Here is a 20,406-nt window from a genome sequence, read left to right as displayed (position 1 = left end):
TACTAGGCATGACGTGGCCAAACTAGTCCTCCTGCTGCTGTTTGACTGCACCTTCCATCAGCCTTAGCCAACAAAGCCAAATTGATGAATTCTGATAGTTATAGGCCAATGTAATCTGGAGGACCTCATTCCTGCAGCAGACCAACTAAGCACTTTTAGCTTAAGGAGACCCCTGGATGATTCAAAACACTCTTGCTATTACACAGTAAGATAAATTTTATTCAGTAACATTTGAACATTTACAAAAAACAAAAACAAACATGACTGTCCTATGTATACTTTCTATTTACATTGCCATTTCTATAAAACACAGATCTAATTTTAGAGATTTACAATGTTTGCTTTCTCACCACAAAAAGAAAGTGCAGCCTTAAGCTTCAGCCCAGAATACAAAGTGAATACTCTGTCATACTAAATCTGATTGTAGAAAATTTGGCTATGAAACACAAGTTGAAATATACTGTACTGGGGTCTGCAATAATCCTAGTTCAAGTAGATCTATCTGAAGAGATAAATTCACACGAGCATGACAGAACTGCCTTCATGTGCTTGCAAGTCTATTTCAGTGCACTGGCTACTGCAGCACACATTTAAAAACTGCAGCTCCTATTCTCTGTAACTGATTTTCTTTTTCTTTTTGTCAGAGCACATTGGAATAGCCCACAAAACCAGTTCACAAGGTAAGATCAAGAAGGAGATGGGCAGTGTGTGTTCATGTAGACTTCAAAAATGATCAGTGCTCATTTAAGTGGGTTTCAAGAACATCTGCCACTGCCTCACTCTTTTTTTGTCCTAGCCATGGGAGAGTCTTCCAGATGGTAACCATACTCGAGACATAATAAATGCATTTGTCAATGATCTTTCAAGACCTGCAGTCTTCCCAGGTTTGTACAATTTTGGAGATACTTCAAGTATCAGTAGATAAAGAAAAGTGTCAATGGACAGGCTGTACATGTTTGCTAGTGCCAGCCTCTGGGCTGGAACAAAAACTGAAATGGTATAGAAGTGCACTGACTGGTGGGGACAGGAAAAGAAACTGTAGAGTTTTTACATTTTACAGTCATGTTCATCTGCTGGAAAAGAAAAATGCATTCAGTTTTGTGCTTCTTGGGAACTGTCTTTGGCTTCCATCAGAGAAAAACTCCCTTGCCTAACATGGTTTTGTTTCAGTATTAAGATTTCAGCCTCTTACTTTATAGATACATGCTGTGCTCAACATCTGGATGCATATAATGGTGCAACAATAAGGCCATTTTGAATACAAACATCTTGTGCATGGAGTTTACACTTCTTTAAGAATGTTGAAATGGCACACAAAACTAAGGAACCAGAACCTTAGTGTTCACCATTTGTAAGAAACCTTAACATTAATAAAGAAAGGCATGTTGGAATACTTTCCCTCCCCCAGCCAATGTTCCATGGTAATGTTTAGATGAGTTGACAACGTTTGGAGCAAGCAAAGACTGAAGAACTCCACATGAAGCAAATAGAAAAGAGATTGTATCTTTAAGTACAATACTTCCTTAACCCAACTCTATCAAAGACTGTTTAGAAGGAAACAGAACAACATTATCCAGATGGATATTTCCATTTTAGATATTAATTTTTAAAATATTTCCCCTTTTGAAGTAGTTCATTTTATACTCTTGACTAGCTTGTTCAACCAAGCTTTCGAAAGAAAGCATTGCTATCCTGAGGACAGTTTCCATGACAAACACAGGTAGAGATGGACATCATAGGGTGCTTGATGAGGTTGCCTGCAGGACAACGGAACTCAACCTGGATTGTTTTTGTGGTGTGTGGGGTACAACATCGTCCATCATTGCAGATGCCACAATAACGAGGTTTATACATCAGGACACTGGTACAGTTATTGTACTCCAGGTGGATAGCTGTTAGAGACTTCTTGGCCCGGACACACTTCTTCCCCTTCTAAGAGAGAACAGTCACACAAATTAACAGTTAGAACAATACTACTGTACCTTGCCAGCACGATTTTAATAAGTTGCAAAACCATCCATAATACATGGCACAGATGAGACAAATCAAACCAGGTGGAGTCAGTGTAGCATAGTGGTTTGAGTGCTCAACTACAACTCTAGAGATCAGGGTTCAACTCCCAGCTCAGCCATGAAACCTATTGGGTGACCTTGGGCAAATCACGTGCTCTCAGCCTCAGGGAAAGGCAATGGTAAAACTCTAAACAAATCTTGCTAGGAAAACCCTACAATAGGCTTGTCTTAGGGGTGCCATAAGTCAGAAACTTGGATACGCATACACACACACCTCAGTTACCAAAGTCTCTGAAAGCTATGCCCACCTTCCTTTTTCTTTTCATCATCTGTCTAGCTGAAACTTTTTTGGCAGTGTTGGATGGTAAAGGAAGGCTGAAGAAACATGGAATGTTTGGTGTTGGGTTGAGCAGCAGGTGAAACTTAAACTAGGAAAGAGTGGGATTCTACTTTGGCTGAGCTTATTATAGTCATGTTTGCCTGTGTCCAACAGGCAAGGTAAACAGCAGCTCTTCCAGAATCCTTTACTGAGCATGTGTGCAAAGCAAAACAAAAGGGGAGAGCAAATAAGTCTGCCTCACGAGCTCCCCTAGCATGTTAAAAAAGCATAGGTCCAGGTGAACAAAGTGTGTCCCCCCAGCTATTTAGTGAATGATACTCAGGTAGCTAATTTCTCCAGACATTTGGTCATCCTCCTTTGGACACACTCCAACTTGTTAATAACCCTCTTCAATTATGGTGCTCAAAACTGCTATAATATTCTAGGTGAGGTCTCACCAAAGCAGAACAGTGTGGTACTGTTGCTTTCCTCAGTCTAGATACTACACTAAACTACACAGGAATAGAGAGCGAAGTCTGCTTCTACCAGCCCAGTTGCATGTTCCTAAAAATTTGGATCTAGCCCTAGCAGACACTTTTTTGTGTGTGAAAGGAATCTGGTTCTTATATATTTTTGTTCTCTGCATGTGCCCAGAGTCACCCTGTTACTAAATTCTTACACTGTATTTATCTGCCTTTGATACTCTACTAGCACTTGGCTCATGATTCTAAAAAAAAATATCTCCCTTCCTTGCAAGCCAGAAGTCTAGCTCTGCCCCAGGAACTGGGGCACACAAAGTTTGTTTTGAGGAGATCTGCCTTTGGTCACAACATACCATTCAAACGGGGGGAGAACCCCATAGGGTCAAATCTTGATGCATGTGGATGGCATGGAGAGGCAGCAGAGGGCGCCTTTGGGTTAGGAACTAGCTAGCAGATGCCTCTTTTTAAGGCTGAAATTAACAGAGTTTGGAAACAATGCTTTTTGTGTGGAAGTGGTGGATTTAGGAATCAGTCCTCTGGCCATGCACCAGAGGAAATTACACACTTGAAAGCTCAAGAATACCCCTGAAGTAGGCTTCAAGCATTTTTAAGTACCTAAAGGATTTGGGAGCAGTAACAGACTGCAAGCCTCTTGTTACACCATTTTATTATTATTTAGGAGAGCCAGCATGGCATAATGGTTTGAGTGTTGGACAATGACTCCAGAGACCAGGGTTTGATTCCCTGCTCAGGCATAGAAACTCACTGGGTGACTTTGGGCAAGTCACACTCTCTCAGCCTCAGGGAAAGGCAATTGAAAATTTCCTCAGAACAAATCTTGCCAAGAAAACCCCATGATAGGGTTCCCTCAGGGGTGCCATAGTCAAACCTGACCTGAAGGCACACAACAACAACAACAACAGACTGCAACCCTCTTGTTGCACCACACACTCTCCAAGCAGCTCCCAGAACCCTCTGTCTCAGTCCAGTACTTTAAAAGCCTGACCGCCACCCCCATGGGGATCATCATTTGCCCTCCTAATGTAATTTCCTACCCACTTGCAGTTTCATTCACTTTTAGTCAAAAGAAACACAAAGTAACCAGCTAGTCACAAACTTGGAAATTAGGGCCACCCATAGCTACTGGTCAAGATGGCTATTATCTTCTCCCATAGCAAAGACCAAGATCCAACATGATGGAGCATAATGTAAGAGTTCCTCATGCAGAACTCTGTTACTTGTCAACCCCCTCCCACAAGACTTCAGCACGCACATGCACACACACAGAGAACGCCACTCCACTGCTGGTGGACAGTGAGAGGATCAGAGTAGAGACCGGCTCTGTCTCCATAGCCAGATACAGACCAAGGATATCTGACACCAAGATCTATTGGTGTCCTCCAGAAGTCTCAGCAACTGATGTCCTCAATGTGCATTTCATTCTGTGAGCATAGGCAGATGCTTCTGTGATCCTCTCTACTCTTCACCAGCAACAGAATGGTTGGGCAGGGGGCCCTATAGCAATAGCAGTTTCATTTATATGCCGCTTCATACCACCTAAGCAGTCACTAAATGGTTTACAACTGTAAGCTAATCACCTCCATCAAGCTGGGTACTAATTTTAACTCCCTTGGAAGTATGCAAGCCTGAGTCGAGCTTGAGCCCTGGCTGGTACTGAACTTGCAACCTTATGGTTTGGGAGTGAGTGGCTACAGTACAGGCATTTGACCACTGTGCCACTAGGGCTCCTTATCGCAGCACAATGGTGAGTTCTGGACCAAAAAATACAAACACAAGCATTAAGTGGACTTACATTTGCTTATGTTAGTTAAAGGATGCCACCTGGAATGCAGTTCTGTATAACAGCTGCTGACGAATGTGAGGCCAACCATTCCCCCAAGCACATTTTTATTGCTGTTCTTATGTGCCTTCAAATCAATTCTGACTTATGGTGACCATTATCATGTAGTTTTCTTGGAAAGACCTATTCAGAGATTTGCCATTGCTTCCCTCTTGGATCAAGAGAACAGTGTGACTTGCCCAAGATCACCCAAAGGGTTACTACAGCTGAGTGGACATTCAAACCATGTCTCTTGGAGACTGTCAACTCTCAGATCACTACACTATGCTGTCTCATGTTTATAGTGTGGGCTGGCAACTGTGGCCCTCCCGCTGTTTTTGAATTTCAACTCCCATAGTTCTTCACCACTATTTAAGATGATTCTGGCTGACAGGAACCACAAATCACCTACAAGTCCCCAAAAACACCTGGGGCCAGATTTAATGGAAAGGCAGCTCCCATATTTCCCTGCAATTGGTTATATAGGTGAGGCTCTCAAGAGCTGTAAACCATTTGTGAGTCTCAAAACATCTGGAGGATTACAGTTTCCCACACTTGGTTTATATAGTGTTAGCACACTATGCAATGGACTTGTTTGTCAGCCAGAGGCCAAGTCATACCTTCTGCGGCAACTGGCTCTTTTCACATGGCCGTACTTCACAGAGTCTGGTCTCTTTCATCAACTCACACATTGGATTCTTGTTGGTGACCCGAGTGGAGATACCTATTCCACAACTTGTGGAACATGCACTCCATTCCGTTGTCTGCTCAATACAGTTGGAACTCGAATCTGAACCATCCATTCCAAGAGTGGCTTGTTGTCTGTATGCTGTAAGCAAAATTTACAACAGAGACATTGCCCATCAACACTGTTCTTTGGTAGACTCAAACAAAATAGTAAAATTCAGCATTAAGTGCAATTGTGTAACTGGAAAAGACAGATGCGGCTGATGACACATACTTTGGTCACTTCCCATTTACAGACTACTACAACAGACACTAGCTATAAATCTTTACAGCTCAGCAAAGTGCAATAATTGTATATGTCCACTATGCTGGTTTGAGCCATATATCCCTCCACCCAGGATGACCACACATCTTTCTTTTCCAGGATATGTCCTATATTTCAACCTTCTGTCCAAGAAGAATTCCAAAATGTCCTCTACTGTATTTTGAGCATGACTACGGCCCGGTACAGATGGACCAAAAGTGGCGTGGTGGTGCCGATACTAGGGTCTGGGAGCATGCAGCAACCACATGCTCCCAAGCCCTAGTACATATGGGTGGTGCCATCTTGATGCAGTGCCATTCATACAGCGCGCATGTCCATGACATGTCTTGTGCGGTGTGCCCAAATAGCGTGGTGCACAAGACACATCACCACAATGCCCCAGGGTGCAAATGGCATCACAGGAAGGAGCTCCATTATGGAGCTTCTTTTTGCAGTGGATTGTTGTGGCTGTGCGGTGACATGGCAAAGATCTGGAGGAGAAAGGGTCGGCCTCTGGCCACCCCTTTCTCAAAATCTGTACTGGGCCTAAGAAGCCCATTGAGTAATACCACTTGATGTTCCCCTTCAGAAATTCATCTACTTGGCAGTCTGTCCTCATTACAAATAGGGAGTAGGACAGATCTTTCCCGAGTTCTTTTTCCTAGGAGTAGCAACAGACAAGACTTGCCCCCAGAGTAAAGGATATATGATTACTTAACAAGAGATTTAGGCAATGCGCTGCTTGAGGATACAATGGCAAAGGGGTTTTCCCCTTAATTTCAGCACAATGGACAAATGAATAATTTAAATGTAGATTCAAGCCAAAGGTTTGTGGCTAGTAAAGTACAAGTTTAAGCATTTGTCTTGTTCAGAGTTCTACAACTATCTTGCAAACCAACAAGGCATTTTAATGAAGGTATGTTCATGAGAAAAACACAGTTGATTGAATACATAATAAAACACAGCATATGCAACATTCTATGCTTCATGGGGAGCAAAGATGGTCAGGAAGGCATCTGGCTATGTTTCTGTCCCTGTATACAGACACATCCCTGCAGTGAGACATGAAATAATTACAGCATGAGATGAGCCAGAGCCCTCTGGAGGTCTCAGTCCTGAGATAATCATTTTAATTCTGGCCACAAAGATGTAGCCAGATACTTCTCTGATCCTTGGCCCATGAAGCACATAAGCACAGGTAGGGCTTCTAAGGTGGTACTATAGATTGGAGGAGGGGGGTTGCTTTGGGCACTGCTAAGGGAAGAAGAGAATACAAAACTTTGCAGCACTAAAAAAAAAGGATAGACACAGATGTAAGGAAAATGTACATGTGTATAAGTCCCTAACATAATGCCAGCCTATGTGAGGCTATTTTTGAAGACCGTTCAAAAATTACAGCTAGTACAAAGTTCTGTAGACATGTTATTTTCTGGTTTATAACCATATTATATTGGTCATAAACTGGCTATTATACTCCATCTGCTGCACTGGTTTTTAATCTGCAACCAAATCAAACTCAAAGTGTTAGCTTTTAATTGTAAAGCTTTCAGCTTCTTTGGACCAGGAAAGACTGTCTTCTTTCCATACAAACTTATCCATACTTTACAATCTGCATCTGATGCCCTAGTCATGTTAGGTGGTAGGGCTGTAAAACAGAGGCTTTGCTGAGGTAGCATTCTGATTTTGGACGTTAGATTAGCTTTTTGCACATTATCCCTATTCTGGTCTTGGGCAGCAGCGGTGGCTGCTGCTGCATGCCTTCAAGTCGTTTTCAACTTATGTTGACCCTAAGGCATCATGGCAAGATTTGTACAGAGGAGCTTTGCCTTTGCCTTTCCCTGAAGCTGAGAGCATGTGACTTGCCCAGGGTCAGACAGTGGGTTTTATGGCCAAGTGGGGAATTGATCCCTGGTCTCCAGTCATGGGTCTAAAACACACTGCAGAAATAATTCAGTTTGAGATGACTTTAACTGCCTTGGCTCAATGCTAGAGAATTCTGGGAACTGTAGTTTTGTGAGACATTTAGCTTTCTCTGTCAAAGAGCTCTGGTGCCACAATAAATTACAATTCCCAGGATTCTGAGCCAGGGCAGTTAAACTGGTCTCAAACTGTTCTAACTCAAAAAAGAGATAGGACCAACCCTACCATGAGATAAAGAGTATTCAGTGTGACAAAAACACAGTAAATTACTAGTTATTTATTATTCCTATTACTTTATTTTTTACTGCTGGGGTGGTGAAAGGTGTCTACAGGATTTTTTGCTTCATGTATAATTGAGATTAGGCTTTGGGTGCTATACACCTTGACTTGGGAGTGGAAAGGACAGGTTAACTAGCATTTGGAAGAATGAAGCAACCTCTTTAGGTGGCATATGTTTGGAGACAGAATGGTATTGGCTGTGTGGCTTGTCTTGTAGCCTTAAACTGGCCATCCTCCCTCAGCTATAGTGGAAGATTTAGCTTCCCCAATTCCAAACTAGAGATGTTATCTTCAGCTTAAAGAGAGTGATTTAACAGCAGGAGGGCTGTCAATGTGAGAGAGCTCATGTGTTGGTACCAGTTTCCAGGGTATCAAAGAACAATTCATTGGTATGGCTCTAGAGTAGCCAGTTTCTCGGGAGGAAGGGAGTAGAGAGCCTATCTTTATGCTCTCCTCAAATCTTCTTTGCTGTCAAAGAAACTTCTGTAAATGACTAGAACATCCACCAGAGGAGGATGAGAAGTGATGCAGGAGTAAGAGTCAGTGAAGATAGCACTTGCCCACCAATTTCTTCCAGCAGGGAGCTTCTGCTAGATCTCAACAATTCCTGCAAATTGAAAGGGCCCTTTTAGTCACAAAATTGCCAGTCTGATTCAACCAACTATCAGTACAGCTTTGACAAAATTTCCACTTAAAGTAGGAGATGATATCTGGAAAATTGTTTGGTGTCTTGGTGCTAGGAGAAAATATCAGTGTTCAATATGCTAAGCAAGCTAATCCAATTGCACTTTAAAAAAGCAACTACATATTTAGTTTGTGTCTGTTAATAATGGGGAAAGCACTACAGAGGATCTCCTACTGTCTAGTTTCAGAGCTTGATCACATATATTTTGCAAACCTGTCTTGACAAATGTGACAGTTAGAAGTTGAGAATCAAGAGCAAATCACTGGGCTGGTTGCAAAGTAGCATTTAGCAGAGTTCTACTAGCTCTGGAGGAAAGGGGTAGAGAGGTGATCTTTGAGAATTTCTTCTTGATCTGGAATCAAAATGCCAGACTTCAAACTCAGTGTGCATGTAGAAATACACTGTAGATGTACACTGTAGAAATAATGCAATTTGACACCACTTTAACTGCCAGGGCTTCATCCTACTGAATCCTGGAATATGTAGTTTTGCAAGGCTGCAACTACAAATCCAAAGATTCCACAGAATGGAGCTACAGAGGCATCAAACTGCATTATTTCTACAGTGTAGATGCACTCTAGGTATCAGTTTCCTGTGTGTGCATTCTACAATAGTGAAATACACAATTATTTCTTCTATCAGTATACAGTACTTCCAACATCTGTTTTTGCAAGGAAAAGTATACTTGACATATACTGAGCCCACTCCACACCCCTGCTGTATAAGCGTCAACAGATGCAAGCTACACTTTTATACTTCTAGACAAAGTCTGCTTTTATGGTTTACCCAAAGATAGTAAAAACCTGATTGCTTTATGTCTGGCATCATAAAGGAATTTCATTAAATACTTCTTATGGAACAAGTTTTTTATGCAAGCTTTTTTCCTCTGTCATGACGAAGTAAGGCTTTATGACAGGGTCCCGCTGACATCACATCATACACAGGAGCTGTATGAATGTAAACATTACCCAACTTTATAGGAAGAAGAATGTAATAAAGAACATAAAATGAGGATTAAGCTTGGAATGTGCTTGAGACCACAGATGGCTGTTATTCCATATGCCTTTTAAGAGGTACATTTGGACTTGGGACTCATCTTGAGTCTGATTTAAGTCATTTTGCCAAACTGAAATCAACAAACTATATTCCCTGAGTTTCTCCCATATAAGAATGGCATTCAAGAAATACTGATTCCCTTGATGGACTCTGGTTAGAATCAAGAATCTGAATTTATAATTTGCTCCATGAGAAGTGGCAGCTGATGACTTCTATGTTGGTGGGGCACTGAATCTCCCTAGCTTTAGAGATTTTCAGGCACAAAATAGTCTGGGTGTAGTGGCTTGAGTGTTGGATTATGACTGAAAGTCAGGGTTCAATTCTCTGCTCAGTTATAGAAACCCACTGAATGACCTTGGGAAGGTCACACACTCTCAGCCTCAGAAAATCCCATGATAGGTTCAGTATGCCTTAGGGTCATCATAAGTCAAAAATGACTTGAAGGCAAACAACAAGAAAAGTCTGGAACAGTTGTTAGCCAGGGGCACAGAGAATTGATCATAAAATCATTTAACCACATCTTGTCTGAGAAGTAATGAAGAGGAAGGATGAATTGTCTTAAATGCAACTCAACTGAACATTCATGTTCAGCCTGCATACCATCAGAAATTGTACAACCTTTTTTGCCCTTTCATACTGCTATCTATCTATCCATTCATCCATCCACCATCTATGCAGTGTTGGTTCTTAATTCAGCCCCATAGGCAGTGATGGCTTCCATGGTACTGGAGTTCAACACCTGCTCTTGGTTTTAGTCTGGAGCTGAACATTTCCTCCAGAATATTCTCAGTAGCCTGTATCTCTCCTATAAAGCTGCATTGAGTCCCATTTTTGATTTTAAAAAAAAGGACAGGATAAAAAGTCATGTGTGTGTGTGTGTTTGTATAATGGTAAAGGTAGTCCCTTGACGTGAATGTCTAGTTGTAATTGGACTGTAGGGGCGGTGCTCATCTCCATTACTAAGCTGAAGAGCCAGCGTTGTCCTAGGACTGCTTTGGTGGTCATGTGGCCACCATGACTGCACTGAATGCTGTAACTTTCCCACCAAAGTATTCCTATTTATCTATTTGCATTTGCTTGCTTTTGAACTGATTGTTTGGAAGAAGCTGGAATTCGTGACAGTTCCCCATCATGCAGCACTCGAGCCTCAAACTGCCAGCCTCCCAATCTTCCAAACGACAGAATTGATGTCTTAACTATCTATCTGTCTGTCTATCTATCTAGAGCCACTGGTTCATGTTAAAAATACCATTAGCCCACTTGTTCATTTATTTAACATATTATCCTGGAAGCTGAACAATTCATCTGGGTTTATAAAAGTTACTTTGCCCTGAGCCTGAAAGGCCAACAAGCTGTCATAATGAGCGCAGAGACTCCTATTGACCAGAGGCAGGCTTCAGTATCTGCTGTTCACCAGCACTGAGAAGGGGTTCATTGATGGGAATCTCTTGAATATCTTCTCCTACCCTGAATGAATAGGAATGCCTGTATAACTGTGTGAAGGATTTGGAGTACAGAGTCAAAGGAAATAATAATCCCACTATATTCTGTTCTGGCTATGGCAAACTGCAGAGTTGGCTATGGCAAACTGTAATGATTGAATCATCCTCTGCAGTTTCTTAGAAGATTTGTTAGATGAAATTTGGAGCAAAGAGACATGGAATCACAGAGTTGGAAGGGACCTCACGGGCCATGGAGTCCAACCCCCTAGTCAATGCTGGCTCTCCGACCTAAAAAACCTAGAGAAGATCACTGCATTACTTAACTGCTCTGTCAAGAAGTTCCTTCTAATGTTCAGTTGAAATCCACCCTCCTGTAAATTTAAACCATCAGACTTCGTCCTACCTTTTAGGGCAGTAGAGAACAGCCCTGCCCCCTCCTCTTTGTGACAGCCCTTGAAGTGTTTAAAAAGTGCAGTCTTTAACATGCCCATTTCCTTCAACTTTTTCTCATATGTTTTGTTCTCCATCCTCTCTACCCTTCTCTGAGCCTGCTCCAAGTTATCTATAGATGTCATCTATCATCTGGAGTACTGTGCCTAGAACTGAATTCAGTATGCCAGGTTAGGCCTGACCAGGACAGAATATAGTGGGATTATTACTTCCTTTGACTTAGAAACTATGCAGTATAAGATGGCATTCAATTTCTTTGCTGCAGCACAGCACTGTTGGCTCAAACAATAATCCCAAGGTCCTTGTATTACTCATGTGTTCATTCAGGGGTGGCAATTACAGCAGGTCCTGGATGCATTTTTTCTGCCCTGGAACTCTCCAGAGGTCACACTTATTGTCCCAAATGCCCCTAGAATGAAGAAAATGAAACCAGAAGTGGCTGGAAGCCAACTTCTCATTTTGAATGGTCAGTATGTTTTTATGTTACACAGTCTGGAAGCCACCGTAACCTATTTAAAAAGTGAACTGAAGTTTCTGGAGGGTTTCTGAAGAGGCTGTCACCATTTGGGGCTAGGAAAGGAGTATATTCTGGAGAGTCTGGAGAGGTCAAGAGCTCCAAAACCACTTTGGGAAGTCTCAAGCCTTACTTTTCCCATTCCTGGTTTAAATTATGTTGAATCAAAAGAAAACAATGACCCATTTCTGATGTCCCAGACCCCAGCCCAGCCCTGCCTCCCTCAGATTTTTACATCTGCTTGTTGAGACTGGGTGTTTCCTTTGCAGAACACACCAAGCATGACAGTAGTCTGATATTTTTGGTCAAATTAAGCAATAGTAAGAGAGGATCTTGTGGCTGTCTAGATGTGGCCAAACAACAATTTGCAACCTTCCTGACCACATGACATTTTGACTGGGGCTGTTGGGAGCTGGAGTCAAGCAACTTGTGGTGGGGCCATCTGTTCCGCAGAAGTGGCTTTCAGCAGGTAAGTTACTCACCTGCCATTGCAAAGCCTCCCACATCTACGTCCTCTTTGGAGTCACAGGACCATTGCTCACAGCACTCTTTAGGGACTTCAATTTTTCTTGGGAAGGGACATTCTGGACCAGGAAGCAAGAGGTCAAGGTTACATCGGGGTACACAGCCTATCTGTCCGTCTCTGCATGTGCAGTGGTATTTACAGTTGGGCTGGAATGTTTCTCCACTCTGGTAAATAATTCCATCAAACACACAGTTGTCTCCTTCAAGGTCTGAAACAAAGAAGGAAAGTAATCAAGCTGTGTGCAAAATATCAGTACCTTAACAATGGTTCATTCCACTTACTATGAAAACCCCCCAACAAGCACATGTAAAGCCTCCTTGCAGGACACTGCCAAAAAAGTATTGAAAATCCACGATTTTTGAGTGAGATCCTGTGATCTATTAAAAAGGTGAATTCTGAAACCTAGAGACTTCTAGAAAAGGCAATTTACTCTTTTTTGAAAAACAAAAATAAACTCTGGGACTTTTTCTGGGATCCACGTGAGAATCAGTAAGCAAGCTAGTGGGAATATAAGGGAAGAAAAAGGGAACACCTGAAGGGTGGGATGATGAGGTATGTAAAAAATGGGGTTTTCAAAATTTCATGTAGATGTTTTCTTCTTTCCACTGTTCAAAACAAGGACAAGTGGGATAGATAGTATTTTTTTAACCTTTCTTTTGATACAGATTCTTCCTATAGTCATATAATGTAAATTTAAACACCAGTTTTAAACTGTTAAAAATATCCTCATGAACTTGATTTTTCCAGTGCATTACAAATTAATATACAGTGCGCCCACTCCACACGCGGGCGCACCATATGTGGCTTCCACTTTACGTGGAAGCTGCACTGCAATTATATGAATGGGGTGTGCTTACACGGAATTTGCCTTACGCGGGGGGGGGGGGGGTCCGGAATGGATCCCCCATGTAAGGAGAGGCTCCACTGTATTTATGCTTTTCTATTAACTGTCCCATCTCTGGCATCACCAGACAGAAGGGATTATATTTACCAGTAACAACTCCTTGTCTAACTAGTGCAAACCCATTAAAAGGCCAAGGGTCTTCTCCAGCTTTATCTGTTGGGAATCTGGATTCCTGAGAACTTCAAAGCATTTCAACATGCAAGGCTTATTTTGGCTTTGTTTTCAATTTGTTCATAGCAGGGAAAGAAAACACCTACCTTGGCAGTAGTGTAGATTTGAAAGATTCACAGCCCATCCTTCTCTCTAATTCAGAGGTACACAATTGTGACTCTCCAAATATTTTTGGACTGCAGTGCTATGTTCACTAGGGCTGACGGGAGTTGTAGGCCCTGAACATCTGGAAGGTCACATTTACATATCCCTGATCTTAATGACCTCCATGCTGTAGTTTTTACAACAGGTTATGTCATTAAATAGAAGTGTTTCACTTGTCACTTGGCAGTGGGTCAGCTAACACACATGCTGGGGGAAGTGTGATACTAAACTATCCTGGGGACCTCGTTCCTGGGATTTATGGCAACCTCAGAGTAAACACATCTCCCTTGCAGAGAAGTCTCCTGCGATGCAGCTTCAGATGTAAATGTCACTCAAGGACAGGGCCATGCAAAGTGTTGGTGAATTTACTTTAACTTTACTGTAACTCCCAGAATCCCCCAACCAGCATGGCCATGGAGGCTGGGGGAACCCTAGGGGTTTAGTCCCCAAAAGGTAACATTCCCAGGTTCTGGCTATTCATGCAAGCCAGATGGAATGTTGCTCCATCATCAAACATCACTTCTGAAAATTTCCACTGAGTTCAGTTTACAAAACAGAAATAGAATTTAATAGCTTTTGTGTTGCTGAAAACAAATTGCAGTTGCTCATTTTGGGAGATCTATGCAAGATTCTTGATCTTCGGCTTGGGAACTGAGTCAAGATTCCCAGAACACGCATGTTAACAAGCGCATAGCACATTCCTCAGTTGTGAAGTGATCACATACTGGAGCCAGAAAGGAAGCTGGAGTATGCATTGGGATGTCCACATCTGGCTGCATCCAACTCCAGGTTTGGCATGGAATACAAAATTCTGGATGGCTAAGGCCACACAGTCACCCAGAGCCTGGAAGAGTTATTGGTTTGGACTGTAAGTCCTAGAATCCTCCAGCCAGGATAGACCTAGCCAAGATGGATAGGGGATTCTGAAAGTTAGATTTCAAAAAGTAAGTTTTCCAAGCTCTGTGCATCTCTAAGAGCGAGTCATGGAATCATAGAAGAGGCTACAAGGGCAATCTAGTACAACCCCCTGCCATGCAGGAATACACAACTAAAACACTTCTGAAAGATGCACATCCAAGCTGTTTAAAGACCTTCAAAGGAGAAGCCACCACCCTCCAAGGCAGTCTGTTTGCTGTTGAATAGTTCTTACTGTAAAGAAGCCCTTCCTATTGGCTCAATGTGTCTCAGTTCTTCTGAGAAGACATGGATAGGCTAGCATTGCACATGCTACTAATGAAAACACAGGCCACGTCAGAGTGGCAGAATGGGGCAGGGGTTAAGCAAGCTTTCCTATACCCCATTTAGAACCCAGCATACCAAGTTTCTTTCTCTGCCAGTTTCATTCTCTGATGTATGGCCTACAGCATGAGGTATTCATTAGCAGTCCCATCCAAGTACTAATCAGGGTTGCTCAGTTTCCAAGATCAGTTGGGATCTGGTGCTTTTAGGGTATTTAAGCCAACTAAATGTATTGTTAGGGGGCTACAATTTATCTACACTTTGAGTCATCTTCACAAATTGCTCACTGAGGATAAGTTACAGAAATACAGAAACATTGCCTAAATAATCTCACATTCCATTTAAGTATTTTTGACTGCCAGGTAATCACAAATTATTACATCCAGGTATATCAGCCAAATACACCTGATAAAATGTCTAGTGCACTACTTAAAAAAATACCTTCTGGCTCTAATTAATAAAAAAAATTAAACTGTAACGCAGTGATGGTTTCAGGTAGGGACAAGTCCAACACTACTTTGATATATGTTTTACAGTTGAAGCCAAGATCAGTTGTTCAAACTTTGTACTTTTGAAGAGTTTCCCAATAAGGAGGTCTAATCTAGCCATCTATTTATTTATTTTGTATCTTCCTTCTCCCAATATGGGACATAAAGCAACTTATAATGGAGTTAAAACAAGCTATGCTTTCTTCCCTCCCCAATTTAGCTTTGACTGCACCCTAAAGGCACTAGATCCCATTTGATCTTGGAACCTACTCAGTTCTTGGTACTTAGTATTTGGACTTGGGAAATTGCCAACAAATACCAGGTGCTGTATGTGACATTTCAGAGGGAAGAACAGGCAAAACCACCTCTTGAGTATTTGTTATCTAAGAAAACCTGATAAAATACATGGAGTTGCCATAAACTGACAGGTGACTTGAAGGCACACAGACATGTTTAATGAAGCAGACCATCCTGGAAGATGCAGTTACAAAGAGGAAATTATCTGCATCTCTCCTGCTGCTATTAACATTTCAATGGGGATCCATCCTAAATTTCCTTTCCTTGGTCCAAGGTTCAATGCATATCCATTATCAGCCAGATTTAAATGTGTCCAAGCTCAAGCCAAAAGAAAATTCTGGAACACCAGGGCTAGTAGCTATTTTATTAAGAATTAGTGTTGCCCAAAGGTTAAGCTACAAGACAGGAATTCTGGAAATCTATTATAGCTGCCACACCTTGGTGGGTTGTCAGGAGAACTGCATAAGATTGTAGAAATGCAACATGTTTCATTACTTTTAGATTCTGCTTCCTTTTCAAAGGCCTCTGATTAGCACATATAGTCCTCCCATGTATAGTCCTCACAACCCTGCAAAGAAGGCCGAGAGTAAATTCAGTGTCACCTGGTGAGCTGCACGGCTGAGAAGGGGAATAAACCCAGGATTTTCTAATCCTATACGCCGAAATAAAATTGGAAAGAAGAGGAAGACAGTCTGGGATTTTGTAGTCCTTTTAGTCAGTCTGGCTGTGCCCTCAAATGCTAACCACTACAGTATACAGCACTGTATATCTAAGGCTATTGGGGGGTTTTCTTGGCAAGATTTGTTCAGAGGCAATTTGCCAGTCCCCTGAGGCTGATAGCATGTGACTTTCCCAGGGTCATCTGGTGTGCTTCATGGCTGGGCATCAAACCGTGGTCTCCAGAGTTACAGTCCATTGCTGAAAATGCTACACTACACTGGCTATTTCCTTATAAAATGTTAAAATATGATTGTACATGAATGTATGGATGAAAAAATGCACAATAAAAAAATATTTTTTATTTATTACTGGCATCCAAATTTAGAGATGTTAAGGGGGGGAGGGGCCGGACAATAGAGGAGCCCTGGTGGCACAGTGGTTTAAATGCCTGGTACTGCCGCCACTCACTCACAAACCACAAGGCTGTGATTTAAATCCCAGCCAAGGGCTCAGGTTGATAAAATGAGTATCCAGCTTTGTTGGGGCAATTAGCTTACACTTTGTAAACTGCTAACTGCACTGACAGCGGTATGAAATTAGTTGCTATTGCTATAACCACTGGTTGGAGAGCCAGTGTGGTATAGTTGTTGTTTGGAATTGGACTATAACTCGGGCCAGGTGATAAATGGTTGTAGTGTCGACTGGAAAAAGACTGGCAGACCAAGATTTGAATCCTGCTGGCTAGTTCACGCAAACCCACTGTGGACCATGGGCAAGTCACATGCTCTAGCCCTCAGAGGATGGCAAGAGCGAACCCCTCTTGAAGAAACTTGCCAAGAACACCCCATGATAGGTCTTCTGAAGCTGGAAACGTCTGAATGCAATGTATCCTTTGCATCCAAAGGAGGGCGACTAAAATGGTGACGGGTCGGGAAACCATCCCTATGAGGAATGACTTAGGGAGCTGGGGATGTTTAACCTGATAAGAAGGTTAGAGGTGTATATGATAACCCGGTTTAAATATTTGAAGGGAAGTCATATTGAGGAGGGGCAAGTGTTGTTTTTTCTGCTGCTCCAGAGAACAGGACCCGGAGCAATGGATCAAGCTCCAGGAAAAGAGATTCCCACCTCCCCTCAACTTAGGATGAACTTCTGACAATAAGGCTGTTTGACAGTGGAACAAACCCCTGGGAGTGTAATGGAGTCCCTTCCTTGGAGGTCTTTCAAACAGAGGCTGGATGGCCATCTGTCAGATATGCTTTGATTGAGAGTTCCTGCAGTGGCAGGGGATTGGATTAGATGGCCCTTGTGGTCTTTCCAACTCTATGATCATACACAACAGTTTTTTTTTCAAAAGGTGCAAGGCTCTTGGGTGCATTTGACCGAAAGGACCCCCCCCTTACCCATACAGATGGCCCGAAACCAGCTTGGGCCCCTGCCCCCTGGTCACAGTAAGGCCAATCCTCTGGTCGCAGGGCATCCCTGGCCGGAGCATGCTCCTCCCTCGCTGCCCGTGCGCAGTGTGAGGCAGCAGGACAGCCATCGAGGGATGGTGCAACCTGGGGCGAGGTGGGTGGCTCAGGTGGGCAATCCGCAGGCAGAGGGCACTCGGGTTCCCACCATGGCCAGGCACCTGGAAGGGAAGGAAAAATAAGACAGGTGACTCCATCACCAGAAGCCCCCTCAGCCGGCTAAACGCAAGCTGGCTTCATCCACAAGAAATAACTGGTTTGAGACCACTTAATGCCCTGGCTTAATGGCATCCAATTCTGAGGACTGGTACAGTAATGTTTGTGACACTTTAGCCTTCTCTGTCAGACAGGTCTGGTGCCCACAATAAACTACAACTACTACTTCTATAATTGGTCCGCTTTTTCTCTCTCCTTCAAATTCGACCAAAGCAGTTTAAGATTTTAAAATTTACAATTAAAAACTTACCAAATACATTAAAAACGTCACAAAGTGCACATTTAAAATAGAGTTCAGCTGTTTGCAAATTTAAACAGATCATTTGCTTAAAAACAGAATACTGTACAGAAGACTTCTCTGAAGATGCAGCCACAGATGGCTGGTGAAAAACGTCTGGAAAAAATCTTGTAAAACAGGGCCACATGCCCCAAACCCCACAAAAAAAACCAAGATATACTGTACAATTAAAAACCCGCACTTCCGAATTCCACAGCACATAGCCATGGCTAAAGCGGTGTCAAACCGATTATGCCATGCTATTCCATGCTATGGAATTCTGGGAACGGGAGTTTTGTCTGTGGTCCAAAAGGGCTGAACCCTCCCCTCCAGCTAGCTCTAAGAAGAAGAAAAAAGAAGTCTATCTGCAGAAAGAATGCAGTTTGACACTGCTTTAATGGCCATGGCTCCATGCTATGGAATCCTGGGATTAGTAGTTTGGTGAGATATTTAGCCTCTCTCTGTCTGGAGAGCTCTGGTGCCACAACAGACTCCAATCCCCATAGCATGGAGCCATGGGCAGTTAAAATTGGTTTTCAAAGTGGATTATTTCTGCAGTGTGGATGGGAGTCGCAAACCAACAGTTTCGAGTTTTACCAAACTTCTCTGTCAGAGAGCTGTGGGGCTACGAGAATGGGCAGATCCCAGGATCCCACTAATATGGAGCTAGGGCAGTTAAAGCAGTGCCCAAGGTGGATTATTTCCGCAGTGCGGATGCAGCGGCAATCAGTAGTTTGTAGTTTGGTTTGTTCTTGTCTTCTTGTGGCCCCAGGGCTCTCTGGCAGAGAATTAAAACCCTCGTAAAACCCAAATGACAAATTCCAAGGCTCTCATACTACTCAACCCTGGCACTTAAAGCGGTATTAAAGTGGATTATTTCTCTGGCAGTGTGGAGGCAGCTGCAACCAAAGATTTTTCGTGGGTTTCAGTTTGACCAGTCTTCTTTGTCAGAGAGCTGTTGGGGGCCCCACAAGAAATGGCAAACCCCCAGGCTCCCACAGCATGGAACCACGGAGTTTAAAGCAGTGTCAAAGCGGATTATTTTTACAGTGCGGACGTAGCGCCTGCCAACCCAACCCCACTCACCGTGGAAAGGAGAGGAAGAGGAGCAAGAGGAGGGCCGGCGAGGGCCCCCAAGGGCAGGGAGGAGTGCCTCTTCCTCGCTGGCGCATCTCTGCCCAGCCAGGTGCCTCTCCGCATCCTCCATGGTTCTGCAAGCGCAGCCCTTGGGCTCCCTGTTTATAGGCACGCGCCTCCGCCCCCCTCCTCCTCCCTCGGATTGAACCAAAAGGGGAGCAGAGCGGAGCCAATCAGAAAGGATTAAGGACCCTGCGCCCAGAAAGGAAGGGAAAAAGGGATGCGCTAAACACATGGCACAGCACTTGCCTTCCCTAGGAAGACCAGCCTGCCAGAGAGGAAGCATTGGGGAATCACAGACCCCTGGTCTCCGGAGTCATAGTCAAACCCTCAAACCATACACACCAACTGGATTCTGTAAAACTACAGTAGAACTCTGGTTTGTTGTAGGTGCCTCTCCAGTTGTTTTCTTCTGACTTATGGAGACCCATCACGAGTTTTCTTGCCAATTTTCATCAGAGGGGGTTGTGTTTGCTTCTTCTGAGGCTGAGAGAGCGACTTGCCCAAGATCAGCCAGTGGTCTTCAGGGTTTATATTATTTATTATTATTATTATTTGCTTTTATTTATATAGCGCTGTAGATTTGCACAGCACTGTACATACAAACAAGAATAAATAAGAGTAAACCTGCCCATGGCAAACAATCTAAGAAGTAATGAGGCATAATAATTATAAATTTATACATAACAGGAAAGGGTCTCATAAAACAGCAACAAATTAAAAACGGGAATAAGCAAATAGCAGTTTATATACCAAACTGGCTCTCTGTAGAATAAATACAACGGTTGTGTGTTGTTGTTGTGTGCCTTCAAGTTCGTTCTCTGACTTACGGCAGCCCTAACAGCTATTCTTGGGAAGTTTTCTTCAGGGGGCTTGTCATTGAGG

At 42.9% G+C, this 20,406-nt stretch overlaps 1 protein-coding gene across 1 annotated transcript; it reads right to left on the bottom strand.

Moving 5' to 3' along the window:
- Positions 1–196: 196 nt before the first annotated feature.
- CCN3 (cellular communication network factor 3) lies at positions 197–19,591 on the bottom strand. The gene is given in 8 exon segments (XM_042464463.1): positions 197–1,932; positions 5,274–5,482; positions 12,473–12,724; positions 17,823–17,832; positions 17,835–17,875; positions 17,878–17,929; positions 17,931–18,052; positions 19,471–19,591. Coding segments are annotated over 8 exon segments (1,080 nt in total). The 3' UTR covers positions 197–1,659.
- Between the last annotated feature and the right edge of the window lie 815 nt (positions 19,592–20,406).

This window comes from Sceloporus undulatus, chromosome 4, assembly GCF_019175285.1.
Source record: "Sceloporus undulatus isolate JIND9_A2432 ecotype Alabama chromosome 4, SceUnd_v1.1, whole genome shotgun sequence".
In the NCBI taxonomy this organism is placed as follows: domain Eukaryota; kingdom Metazoa; phylum Chordata; class Lepidosauria; order Squamata; family Phrynosomatidae; genus Sceloporus; species Sceloporus undulatus.
The sequence above is the reverse complement of the archived record's forward strand: the minus strand, read 5'-3'. Positions and strand labels throughout refer to the sequence as shown.